Source organism: Micromys minutus (assembly GCF_963924665.1).
Source record: "Micromys minutus genome assembly, chromosome: 10".
NCBI classification, from domain to species: Eukaryota; Metazoa; Chordata; class Mammalia; order Rodentia; family Muridae; genus Micromys; species Micromys minutus.
In genome coordinates, this window is record NC_137979.1 from 10,741,712 (window position 1) to 10,754,224 (window position 12,513).

The 12,513-nt window shown below is 46.2% G+C and overlaps 1 protein-coding gene across 4 annotated transcripts; it reads right to left on the reverse strand.

Moving 5' to 3' along the window:
- Positions 1-71: 71 nt before the first annotated feature.
- ZNF672 (zinc finger protein 672) lies at positions 72-8,144 on the reverse strand. Of its 4 annotated transcripts, none has more exons than XM_080924216.1 (3): positions 8,080-8,144; positions 4,283-4,549; positions 72-2,385 (listed from the first exon to the last, which is right to left on the reverse strand). In XM_080924216.1, exon 3 carries the CDS (start codon positions 2,342-2,344, stop codon positions 938-940), a length of 1,407 nt encoding a protein of 468 aa, XP_080780342.1. In that variant the 5' UTR covers positions 2,345-2,385; positions 4,283-4,549; positions 8,080-8,144; the 3' UTR covers positions 72-937. The 4 variants fall into 4 exon arrangements, with proteins under 4 accessions (XP_080780342.1, XP_080780343.1, XP_080780345.1 ...); XM_080924217.1 differs by having other exon boundaries at positions 72-2,547; XM_080924219.1 differs by having other exon boundaries at positions 4,504-4,549; positions 8,080-8,122.
- Between the last annotated feature and the right edge of the window lie 4,369 nt (positions 8,145-12,513).

Genomic DNA, 12,513 nt, shown 5'->3' on the forward strand with positions numbered 1-12,513 from the left:
ATCACCAAAAGGGAAGAGAACTTGGAACTCAGTTTGACAAAGGGGCTATTGGTGTCATAAACCCAAGCAAGTAACAATATCACCAGCTATAAGCAGTCATTGACTAATTCCAGGCTTTGCATCCTGCTCCTGCCTAGGACTTCCGGTAATTTGTTTTCTTGGGCCTTGAAGCTTCATCTGGAAATAATAATATTTGCTTCACACCATCACTGGGCTTTATGGACCCAGTCTTCTGCATCCCAAGACAAACATTTTCTTTCTGGATAGAGAAAGCTGTCCTAAGAGCCATTTATTGAAAAGAAATTACACTTTGTGTGTGCACATGTACCATAGTACATATGTGGATTCAAAGGATCAAATTCAGGTTGTCTGCAGGTACCTTTACCCGCCTAACCATCTTGCTGGGCCCTAAAAGGCATCTTGTCAAAGGATATATGGATGGCCAGGCTGAAGACTCTGCCTACTTATGTGTATGCTGGTTACCTCTGCAAGGGAGAAACTTGCCACAGATCTTGGTCCTTTAATGAACGGAGCCATTCCACTCTCCCATACTGCTTGTATGTTACCTCTGCAACTATGTCTCAAGCAGTAGAGATTAACAGGCAGAAAAGAGACCTGACTCATCAAATATGTTGCCTGAAGAGGCAGCAAAGACAGAGCTCAGGCCCACATAACAGAGAGTAAAGTGGCAGCAACAGAACACAAGCATGTGGTCTGTCTTGCATAGGGCTGTGATGTCGGTTCCCTGACTCCTAATACTCGGAGTTGGGGAATACAAGGATGGACGATAGAGCTGGTGGGGATTTCCATTTAGAGACAAGGCAAGCTAGGTGAACGGCTAGCAACAATGCAGCAACAGCAGGTCTGGCTTCCCAAACTATCTGAGCTTTTCTTTGGGAATGAATGTGTATTCACCCAGCCTCCTCCTGGAATCCTCTTAACAAGTTTCCTGAAATGGGGATACTAAGAGCCCTGATTTCTCCTGTTCTGTTGGCCCTGTGAGAGCGAGAGAAGGACCTATTGTCACCTCAGTGACTACAGTGGTGGTGGTAGTGGCTGCCATTGCAGCTGCTCGAGCCCTTCTGTGGGACCGCTGGTGCTGTGATAGTGACCGGCCATGGCTAAAGAATTTGCCACACTCTGTACACTCCGCTGTCCGCTCACCTAGGTGTGTCTTTCTGTGCAGTGCAAGCTTGGAGGCAACACTGAAGGACTTGCCACATTCTGGGCACTTGTGTGGTTTATGGCCCGCATGGTTGCGCAAATGTACATTGAGGTTGGAAATGCATGTGAATCGCTTGCCACACAGCTCACAGTGGTAGGGCTTTTCCCCTGTGTGTGTGCGCAGGTGTTTAGTGAGGTCCGAACGGTCAGTGAAGCCACGGCCACACTCTGGGCATGGAAAAGGCCTCTCCCCTGTGTGGCTGCGCTGGTGCACTACAAGATCATAACGCTGTCCAAAGCCCTTGCCACAAGTGGCACACACATGCGGTCGTTCACCCTGGTGGCTGCGCTGGTGCCGCAGCAGTGTGGAGCTCTCGCTGAAACAGCGTCCGCAGTCACTACACGCATATGGCTTCTCCCCAGTGTGCGTTCGCTGGTGCCGCACAAGTGTGGCACTCTCTAAGAAGCCCTTGCCACACTCAGGGCACTTGAAAGGCTTTTCTCCAGAGTGTCTCTGGAGGTGTCGTGTAAGTGTGGAACTCTTGCTGAAGCTCTTACCACATACGCCACATCGATGGGCCTCAGTGCCAGGGTCACTGAGGCTGGGGACTACATGGATGCGGGAATGGTTCCGCAGCCCAGCACTGCTATGGAAGGCCCGTGGGCACTGTGTACAGTGGTGGAGCGTGCTGGGGGAAGGGGCGGTGGCAGTGGTGATCTCAGGGGGGTGTGCCCGTGCCATGTGGAAAGGAAGAGCGCTCTGCCGAAAAGAGCGGGCACACAGAGGGCAGCGGTGGGGCTTCTCAGGTGGGTGCTGGCGAACCCGATGCAGCAGCAGTGCAGGGACATGAGGGAAGCGACGGCCACAAAGGCGGCAAGGGCAGTTGCGGCTGCGCCGTCGGTGCGTTCCCAGGTGCAGATCCAGCAGGCTGCTGTGACTGAAGCTCTGGCCGCACTCACTACAGATATAGAGGGTCTGGCCAGCATGGGTCCACCTATGCGCACGTAGATCTGCTGCTCGAGCACAGCGTTCACCACACTCCAGACAGCGGAAACGCTTGTCGCCGCCATGGGCACGTTCGTGCCGCAGCAGCACTGCACTATACTGAAAGCTCTTGCCACACACACTGCAGGAATAAGGTCTTTCCCGGGTCGCAGCCACGCCAGGTGCTGTGAACATGATGTCTGTCTTTCCCAGTCAATAATCCGTAGTTCTAAAGCCTGGAAAGTAGCAAAGGGGAAAGGCCTTGAAAACTGCTCTTCAGATTCCTGAGTTTCTTCTTTCAAGAAATGTCTTGGCTGTTCAAAAGGCAGGCTACAGCTGGGCTCATTGTGATCCCTGTAGGGAGGTCACCCGGGGTTCAGCACTGGCTGCAACTTTGGCTGGAGACATAGAAAAGGCACCTTGAACTCTCCAGGTCTGTAACATATTAGCCAGTCTAGCTCTCAAGAGAGGAAACCCACATGAGGCCCAGAAATTCAGAGGGGTGTCTCTGAAGTACCTGGAGAGGCAAGAGGAACAGATCACAGCTGTCCATGAAACAGACAGGTATGGATTCCAAGGTGCCTATGTTTCTTTGTTAGAACTAGGAATCCTCAACATTGTTGGAGGGGCTGAGAGAGAAGTGCGTGACCTGGTTTCTCCCCCCAACCCCCTCCCCGTGTGTGTGTGTGTGTGTGTGTGTGTGTGTGTGTGTGTGTGTGTGTGTGAGAGAGAGAGGGGGGGGGGGGAGATGGTGGTGGTGGTGGGGAGATATTTAGGCCCCTAGGGAATTCTTAACTTGGCATCCCCTCCTTAGCCATCTCCTAATGAATCACAGGTGGAAATCCTTTATATACCAGAAAACAGGTCTGACACACATGCTGATCCAATGGGTGACACAGCTACACTGATCTACGGACCATACCTCATACTCGGTATTTTGGGCTTGTGACAGATCCCAGACCCTGAGGGAGTTATCATTAATAAAGTTAACCAGGTAAGAGATCAGTCAGCCTTTGTTTTTATAGCACTTTCTAGTAAAGTGTACTTTGAGATCAGCATGAAAAAAAGCAAACAAAATGCCAATAGTCATTCTTGTGGGAAATGAAAATGCACCATGCCCAGCATGTTGGCTTGACTGAAGAACCTTTTGTCTGGGCCTCTATCTTCTGTGTGTAAGTGGAAGCAAGTGGATGAAACTTGTAGCTAACAGTAAACTTGAGGTGTGAGCTTAGGACCAGTTCATCTATACAGGGTGGAAGAACCACCAGGGATATGCTCCTCTGGTACCTTTTTTCTAGATGAAGGACAAACTTTTTAAATTTTGAAGCAGGGTCTATGTATGTAGTCCTGTCTGTCTTGGAACTCATTCTGTAGACCAGGCTGGCCTCAAACTCAAAAGAGATGTACTTGCCTTTGCCTCCAAAGTGCTGGGATTACAGGCATGCACTACCATGTCCAGAGACCCACCTGTCTCTCAGTGCTAGGATTAAGAGTGTACATCACCACACCCAGCCAGAGGAAGGTATTTCTGAAATGGTTATTTTCAAATATTAAAACCAAGGGAAACTAGAGTCACAAGTTACCGTTTGCTTCTCATCTTACCTATGACACTACTCTACTTTTTATGTGCCTTTCCCCCAACCCTACTCTGGATAATTTTAAATCCCAGACGTCTTATTTAAAGTTGAGTTTCAAACCCTGCAAAGCAGGGGCACCTTTGTAGCCAAAGAGCCAACGTTAGTTATCTCTGAATCCTCAGGGGGAGCTTTCTATTTTTAATTTAATTTTAATATTTATCTTATGTGTATGCATGCATTTCCCTGTAAGGATACAGATATCCACAGAGACTAGATGAGGGCATCAGCTCCTCTGGAACTGGTGTCACAGGCAGTTCTGAGCCATGTGAAGTGGATGCTGGAAACTGAACTTGGATCCTTCCTATGCAAGAGCCACTGTTCCAGACCCTTAATTTTATTTTTATTTTTGAGTCAGGGTCTCATTATGTTGCCTTGAACTCACAGAGAACTGCCTGCCTCTACCTTCTAAGTGCTGACTGCTTAAGGAATATTTGCCTTCATGAAACTAACATCCAGTGGCTGATTTCAAATGTACAAGAACAATGCTCTGACTCACCTGGGGTCTTACGAGGTTGGCATCTCTCAGCCCATGCTTCTGGGAGTGCACCTTCTCTTAGGCCAGTGCTTCCCAGGGAACTTGCCCAAGGAAAGTAACCCAAACGCATAACAAGTATGTACATATAAAAGGCAAATAAAATAAGATTCCATCGCTTTCTATAACAGACATGAGTGTAGGGTGCAAGCTTGCTGCTTGGCATTTTCACATCTCTTCCTTACCTCACCCCATTTCATTAGCAAATAGGTCCATGCCTGGGGTAGAAACCTGGAAAAAAAATTATAATGCTTAGAACACTTAGAAATCATCCTAAATATCATTACTCTGAGAGTGCGTCTTGAAGTGTTACATAACCACTATGCTTTATTTTGGCAAAAGGTTAAAGGGCAATTAATTACATGGGATGAGCAGCAGGTCTTGACTGTTGAATATTTTACTATTTTAACATCTTTCAAGCACACTTTATTACAACTGCAAGTCAGTATCAAAATTAATCACAATTTAGTAATTTATTAACAGTCAATTGTGCAAATCCAGTTAGCTTCTCTCTGGGTGTTTGTTCTGCCATCCCAGTATTTCTTGGGTAGGATGAGAAGCTCAAATCAGGAGTCACAGAGGATATACATCTTGAAGCCAGAGTTAAGTAAAACTTCCAAGTAGGAATGAAACTGATCAAAACTGCCTGGAGCTGTGCTTTCTAAAAGCTGCTTGTAGCAACCAAGCATTTGGACATGTTGTGCTCAAATGCACTTACTAATTTTTCTAGTATGCACAAGGCCCTGGTTGCAATCCCTAGCATTACACACACACATAATATTTATTATTATAAATATGGTTAACATTTTATTTCTACTGGAGCAATCACACAAATGCCTTCCAAGTTCTGAAACAACTTAAGAGAAATTTGTTCCCAAGAGGACTGTTATTGGAACAAAGTTGCTGAATTCATCTGTACATTAGAACTGCACTAAGCTTGGAGGGCCATTCCCCCAGTTTCCTGAGGTCCCATCTTCCTGACCATCCCTTTCCAAGGATATGGCTTACTTTCCTAGAAAACAGGTCTCGGTAATGCCCACCTAGGAGACCTTGCTAGAACTTCGGCTGCAACCGCAACACCTCCTGAGTAATCTATCGTTACTGTAGTGAGCATCAATACATGACTCCACATATTTGGGTGTACCCTTTTATCATCTAACAGTACTTTGAGGTGGTGACTATCCTTTACCTCCCTCATCTTCCATGTGACCTGAGAGTCCCTTAAGAACTTGCTAAGTTATATTGAAAGCATGAAGGTATGTCTAGTGGCAAGAAAGGTGGCTGGACTCACATGTTCCTCAGGTCTTGAAGATTCAGCTTGTGTGTGCTACATTAATCTTAGGTCCCTTGCCTAGGAAATGGAACTTAAATGAGGGGACAGGAACTTGAGGTAGGGATGTGGAGTGTGGCTCTCCAGGAAAAGTGACTTTTCTGTTGGGTTCTTCCTAACTCTTGGAAGCTAAGAGATGCTGTTGTCCCTGAGATTTTTATGACCTCCAAAATCAGGCAGAGTTCAATTACCCATTCCTTTCTGAATAGTATGTGAGTAGAAAGATTTATGACCAGTGTGACACTGAAGAAGGTGGCAGGAGTAGGAGTGATAACTGCCTCCACCTCAAGAACTATGTCTGATCATGATCCAAATACAAATCGAAAGTTTTCATTTTGCAAAGATTGTGAAATTTGTGAAGATTAGAAATTAGTGTGTAGGTACAAGAAAATACAGAGAGCAAGAGCTTATTCTCTGTCCCTCTGGACAAGACTGAAGTAGAGAATGGCTAGAAATCTTGAAGCAGAAGGAACACGGAAGAATAGACTACAATCTCTCTGGACCTTCCAATGAGTTGAACACAACATACTCTACCATGTAGAGAATGACGTGTAATGTGTCAATTAACAATGGGATGAATCCTGAAAATGTGGACTTGTCATTGTGACTATCACAGAAATTACTTACATAAACTCAGATATGACATCACCAGGTGATTGAATCTTAAGGGATCTCCAACATACAAACAGACTAGAATGCTGCTTTATGGTAAGTAGCTATGTTAGCCCTTTCAAATCTGTTCTCTATGGTTCCGCCTACCGTATACACTATATATACTTTGCCCTGGATAAATGAGGTGGGATCACAACCTGTAAAAAGCCAAACATATGCTGAAGATTCTGCAGAGTGACTAGAACTTGCTTGGTTATGAAGACTTGGAATGTTGCAGATGGAGAGCCTAAATCATTCTGTGCCATCTCTAGTCCTTGTAATAGTCATTTACTACCCACCTCTGCATCTGACCTAAGAACCTTAGGAATGTATTAATTTAGGAGACTATTATCTTTTACTCACTCAGCAGCTAAGTATCCACTAGATAGCATCTACAGCCTATAGCATGGGCTGGAAAGGATGGCTCTGTGATTTTAAAAGACCAAATTTTGGTTGATTCTCAGCACCAATATAGGGTGGCTCACAAGTGCTCGCAACTGCAGCTCCAGGGGACCTGTTGCTTTCTTCTGACCTTCATGGTTGAGTAGACTCATACACATGCCCAAACACATACACATGAATAAATCTTAAACCAAAACCAGGCCTGCCACCCCTTTTGTTGACAGGTTTTTCTCATCTGCTACCTGTACTTTAGGCCATACTTTCTTTGGAGACATGTAGTTTCAAGCTGTCTTCAATCTTGCTACCTGAATTACAGCAGCTAATAACATGATAGAGAAATTTGTCCCTTATGATTATGTTTATAAAAAATCTCCACAACACCCAAAAAGCTGTTCCAAAGATCATCTTCCTGTCTACCCAGTCTCACCTCACAGCAAAGCATCTGAGGCGGGAAGTCTGGTAGGGGTGATAAATTTATCTTGGATATCTTTAATCATCTTAACAGTCACTTATCTCTGTATCTAACAGGCTTTTGTACCACCAGGTAAAGCTTTTGGAAGACATTAACTTAAACCACTAACCTAAATGCTAAGACTATAATTACATAGCATCTAAAACGTATAGCAGGCATCTCTCCAGTTCTGCTGTAGCCTGCATACATCTCATATTACCTTTGGGGAGCTTTGTTTTATGTTGACAAACCTGCTTGGAGGAACCAGAAAGGCAAGCATCCAAATTCTAGCTCTTCCATGACTAATTGTGTGACCTTGAGGTTTTAGGCTGCCTGTACCTGCAACCTTGGATAATTCAATACAGGAAACCATAACAGTTTATTGTGAGAAGAAAAAGCTCAAAGTAATCATAAACCCGAGAACTGAAGTTGTGCGGTACTTGCGATTTACTCTGCAGGACCGCCCTTATTTAGGCAGACCCTGAGTCAGGGGCATAACTTACTGGCAGACTCCAGTCATACTACAGCCTGCCAGGTCTTTATGGCTTTCTCGCTCCGCCCCAAGAATCCTTTCCCACCGCGAAGGCACGCACACGCGGGCCTGCCTCAGCCACAGGCGGGCGCCGGCGCCCGAGTGACGCGAGACTGTGGCGCTGAGGCGAGACCGCGCGCAGCATACGCTTCCCTGGGTCTCCTGAAGCTGTCACTACAGTCCGGAGGCTGTCACTGCCCCGTCACCCGCTCCGTCAGGCTGGCAACTTCCCGGGTACGCGGCAGGACAGCGCCGCCGGCCTGGAGCAACCTGCGCAGGCTTTACTGGCCCGCCGCCCTCCCGTCCGGGCCCCTCGACCCTGGGTTGTGCATAGACGGCGGCCGCCGAGGGCCGTGGCCCCGCCCGCCCTGCCTTGAGGCCCTCAGCCCCCTCACCAGTCGCCGGAGGGCTGCTCCGAGCCGCGTTCACCTCAATGCGTAGCGGACAGCGCAGAGCTCAGTGCCCGGAGGAAGAGGCGGGCGCAGTGCAGGGCGGGGCCAGAAGGCAACACGCTGATTGGTCCACTGTGTCTGTAGGGTCATCGGGAGCAGTCACTGGTTGCTGGGCACCGAGTTCGCGCAAGCGCACTATTGATCTGCCCTGGCAGAGGGCGGAGTTAACATGGTGAGCCCAGTATCACCGGCTAGGTTTAGCTCACCTGCTTCCCTTTTCGAGTGTCCACGCGTGGGCCCCTTCCTGCCACCCAGAGCAAAGGGCTGCGATCCCAGTGTCAGCTTGAGCCAAGTCAGGGCCGTAGCAGGTTATCGAGGGAGACGAGTGCCACTCATCCGTCACCAAGTTAGTGTTTTTCTATACAGCGAGGATAGACTAGATGCTCACTGTTTTAAATAATCTTCCTCATAGACTAATGACCTGCCCAGGTGCATTGCCAGGGACGGCGGTAGTCCTGTTCTGCTGACTTGTCTTCCAGTGTGAGTGGAGACGGCTCGCAACCTTTTAGAGCAAGGGTTTCCAACCAGCACCGGCAGCTTAGAAAGCCCAACTCAAAACCATAAACCTGCTGGGGATGTAGTCAGTTGATAGACTGCTGGACTGGCAGTTTATTTACTAGTTTAGAAGTTTATTTACTAGTACTACATGAAACAGACTGGTGGTACGCAGAATCGAAAATCCAAGCGCTCCAGAAGTGGATGCAGCAGGCGCAGGAATTCAAGGCTATCCCGTGCCTCCACAATTCCTAGCCAGCGTAGACCCTGTGTTGGTTAGTTTTGTCAGTAAGATAGGACATCAAAACCTGAGAATAGTCTCAACGAGAATTACATGGGTCGAGTTGACCCGTGGTTAACCTGGGAGACATTTTCATAATTGGGTTAAGTGAGGTGGGAGGCCCACTCCGAATGTAGGAGGTACCATTTCATGGATTAGGTTCTGCGCTGTTCAGGTGTTTGGGGCGATAAAGAACAAGCATCAAACATCCCTTTGCTCTTTGTTCATGACTGTGGATGTGGAGCAACCACCTGTCCTGAGTTCCTGCTGCTGAGACTCTGCAGTAATTAATGTCTTGTTCCATTCAGTTGCTCTGTCAGGGTGTTTTACTACAGCAACAGGCATGAAACTACCTGTTAAGACCGTTGATGAAGTAACAAAAAGCATAATTTAAAAGTTTGTGTGTGACTTAAATTTATTCACTTCACATCACATTTATCAGCCCCTCCTCAGGCAGATCCTCCCCAGTCCCCCCATCACAATTATCAGCCCCTCCTCAGGCAGATCCTCCCCAGTCCCCCATCACAATTATCAGCCCCCTCCTCAGGCAGATCCTCCCCAGTTCCCCTCCCCCTTTTCTGAGTGGTTTATTTTGTAACAACTTCACAGTTGTTTACTTTTTAGATGACTACAGATTGAAATGTCACATAAATATATTTGTATGTACATGTGGGTTCAGCTTTCTGGTGGTTTCCATGGTGTTCTTTTCTAGGTGCAGACAGTGAAACTGGCACAGCCAGATGTTACATACGGTTGTGGTTAGGAGTAAGTAAAAGACTTCGATTACTGAGCTGCTAACCTGTCACTTGCGGAACAGGCAGGCTTTTGTTTTGAGATAGGGTCTCACTGTGCAGCCCTGGCTGGCCTGGAATTTGCTATGTACACTAGGGTGGCTCCAAACTCAGAGGTCCACTTGCTCTGCCTCCCTGTGTTGGGACTAAAGGTGTGACCACCATGCCCTAAAATTAAGATAAGTATTATTTGATGATTAAACACATTTCCACACCTTAGTCCAAACCCACACATTGCCTGCTGGGTTTTAGGCCCTCCATGTTATACAGGCAGGTGACATATGAAAAAACCCAAACCTTGCTTTCTACTTTACTGTCGATTAATTTTCATAATAAAAATAAATATGGCTCCTTGTCTATTATTTTTATCCTATCATGGCTTCTAGCCTTAAAAGAAAACACAAGCCTGAGGATTGTAACAATATCTTAGTGGGTAGAGGCTCTTTAGTACAGACCTCACAGCCTGAGTTTGATTCCCAGATCATACAAGATATCAGCAGGGGATGATCCCCGAGAATTGTCCTCCAATCTCCACACAAGCGGAAGTAGGCACGTGTTCGGACATTCACACACACAGCAAAATAAATAAAAATTAAACAGACAAATTACATATGAAGGGGGGTTATTTAGTGAAAAGTGATTATAAACCTGGACTTGCCCAATGATTTTAAAAGACACTCTAAACAGGATGCAGTATTTTTGCTTATGTTAGCAGATATCATCAAAATTATACAACATCCACTTTTTTTTGTTAGTGTTTTGTATTTACTGGGTAGCCCAAAAAGATAGTTCTTCATCTAATGTGGACCATTTAGAAATCGGAGTGGGTAAAGATTTTGGGAGAGTTAACAAATCATGGGATCTCTCAATAGAATGAGAAGTGAATGCAGTCTTTAGGAGTACCCTTCTCAAGAAGCCAAGGGCCATACATCTTTGTAATGCAGTCATTAGGAAACACAGGGTTTTCATGCCCCAGTCTTGGAGAAACAACAACAACAAAAAGATTCTTTGGTCTAACTTTTTCTAGGCCTATCAGTACATTATCTTGTAAAACCTGGTTTTAATGAAGAACTTTGTGAGTTTACCAAGACCACTTCTCTACCAATCCTGCAAGTCAGGCTCCCGATTCTAGACTCAAGCCTTTCAGGACTGTCTTTAGCAAAAATCCAGATAGGTTGGCTTAGCCAGTCCCCTTTATCCTACTTTCTCCTCATATCAAATTTCTATCTACTAACCCCCCAACACTGATCTTTGGTTATATAGTTCCCCCTTGTTCATACTCTAGTTGGAGTCCAATCTCTCCCCCACTGTACTGGCTCCTATAACTAGCTGTACAATCCTTTACACCAGTGGTTCTCAGCCTGTAGGCTGTGACCCTTTGGGGGAGGGGGTCACCTATCATTCCTGACATCATACCTGAATGTCAGATATGTACATTTTAATTCACAACAGTAGCAAAATTACAGTTGTGAAGTAGCAACTAAATAATTTTACAGTGTGTGTGTGGATGGGTGGGTGGGGGTTAGCACAACTTGAGGCAGAACCAGGAAGGCTGAGAACCTCGGTTTATTGTGTGGTTTGATAATCCACACAATACTTTTAAACATAACTGCTAACTAGAAACATGCTGGCCTCATAGCATGGACAGTTGAAGCCTGCTTCTCTGGCACTGCCTCCCTGGCAAAATAGCCTCCCTGTGGCCATTTTGCTTCAGGCCTGCCAGCCATCTCAGATTGCTGACACAGAGAAGAGTTTGGCTCAGACCGAGGTCAAGTTGTTATAATCAGAGGTTTGTTATGGTTTGAGGATCGTTCGTTCTTTTTGCAAATTTCCCAATCATACTTCTTGCAAATTCCCCAATCATAGCCTTCACTCAGAGTCAAGCAAGATAAAGGTCAGCTTGAACTGCTGTGGCTAAAGTACTAAAAAAAAAAAAAAAAAAAAAAAAAAAAAAAAAAAAAAAAAGAAAAAGAAAAAGAAAAAGAAAAAAAGAAAGAAAGAAAAAAATGGAAGAAGGCTAATCAATCACCCTATAGCCCTTCCCGCCCATGCTTGTGACTTCATTATGGTTTTCTGCCTATATAATCTGATCCTGAACGTTCATGATCCTAGCGTTCAGTTCCGAAGCCCAAGCAACTTCTATCGGCCTTGGGGTGTGTGTTCAACAAACTATCCCTGTCTGACTGAGATTGATGTTCCTGTGGTTTGTGGGTAAACTCCTGGACCCTAACAGTGACCAGCTCTGGAATTCCTTTCACTTTAGACTATGGAACCCCGTCCTCCTTCATTCTCATTCCCCGCAGAACACCTAAAGACCCCTACACAAATGCAGCAACTGACTAAACAGAATCTTTTCTTCACCACTTTACTAAACACGGATTAGGTTCGATAGAACTCAAGGGGAAGAGAATTTGGCTCAGATACATGATTCATCTACACGGAAAAGCCTGAGGCCCCGAGGCCGTCAGACATTTATTTGTACCAAGCAAGCACTTCACCCTGCACGTCTTCCCATAGCCTCGGTCCTTTTTGCACAGCCATACATAGCACTGACATCCAGACCACCCATTAATGGGATAGGGAGTGATACAATGGGCGAGCCTCCGCCTCCTCTTGGAAAGTGAGTTAACAGTGAGATCCTCAGCATGCACGGCGTAGCCGTCGCCCCGTGAGGCCTGCTACTTAGCGGGAGAGATGGCGTCCGCTGCCGATCTCGGGAGAGGTTCACCCACCTGTGTTCACCTAGAGTCCGCCGGCTTCACTGAACCGGGAAGGAAAGAAAAAAAAAAAAAAAAAAAAAAAAAATCACCT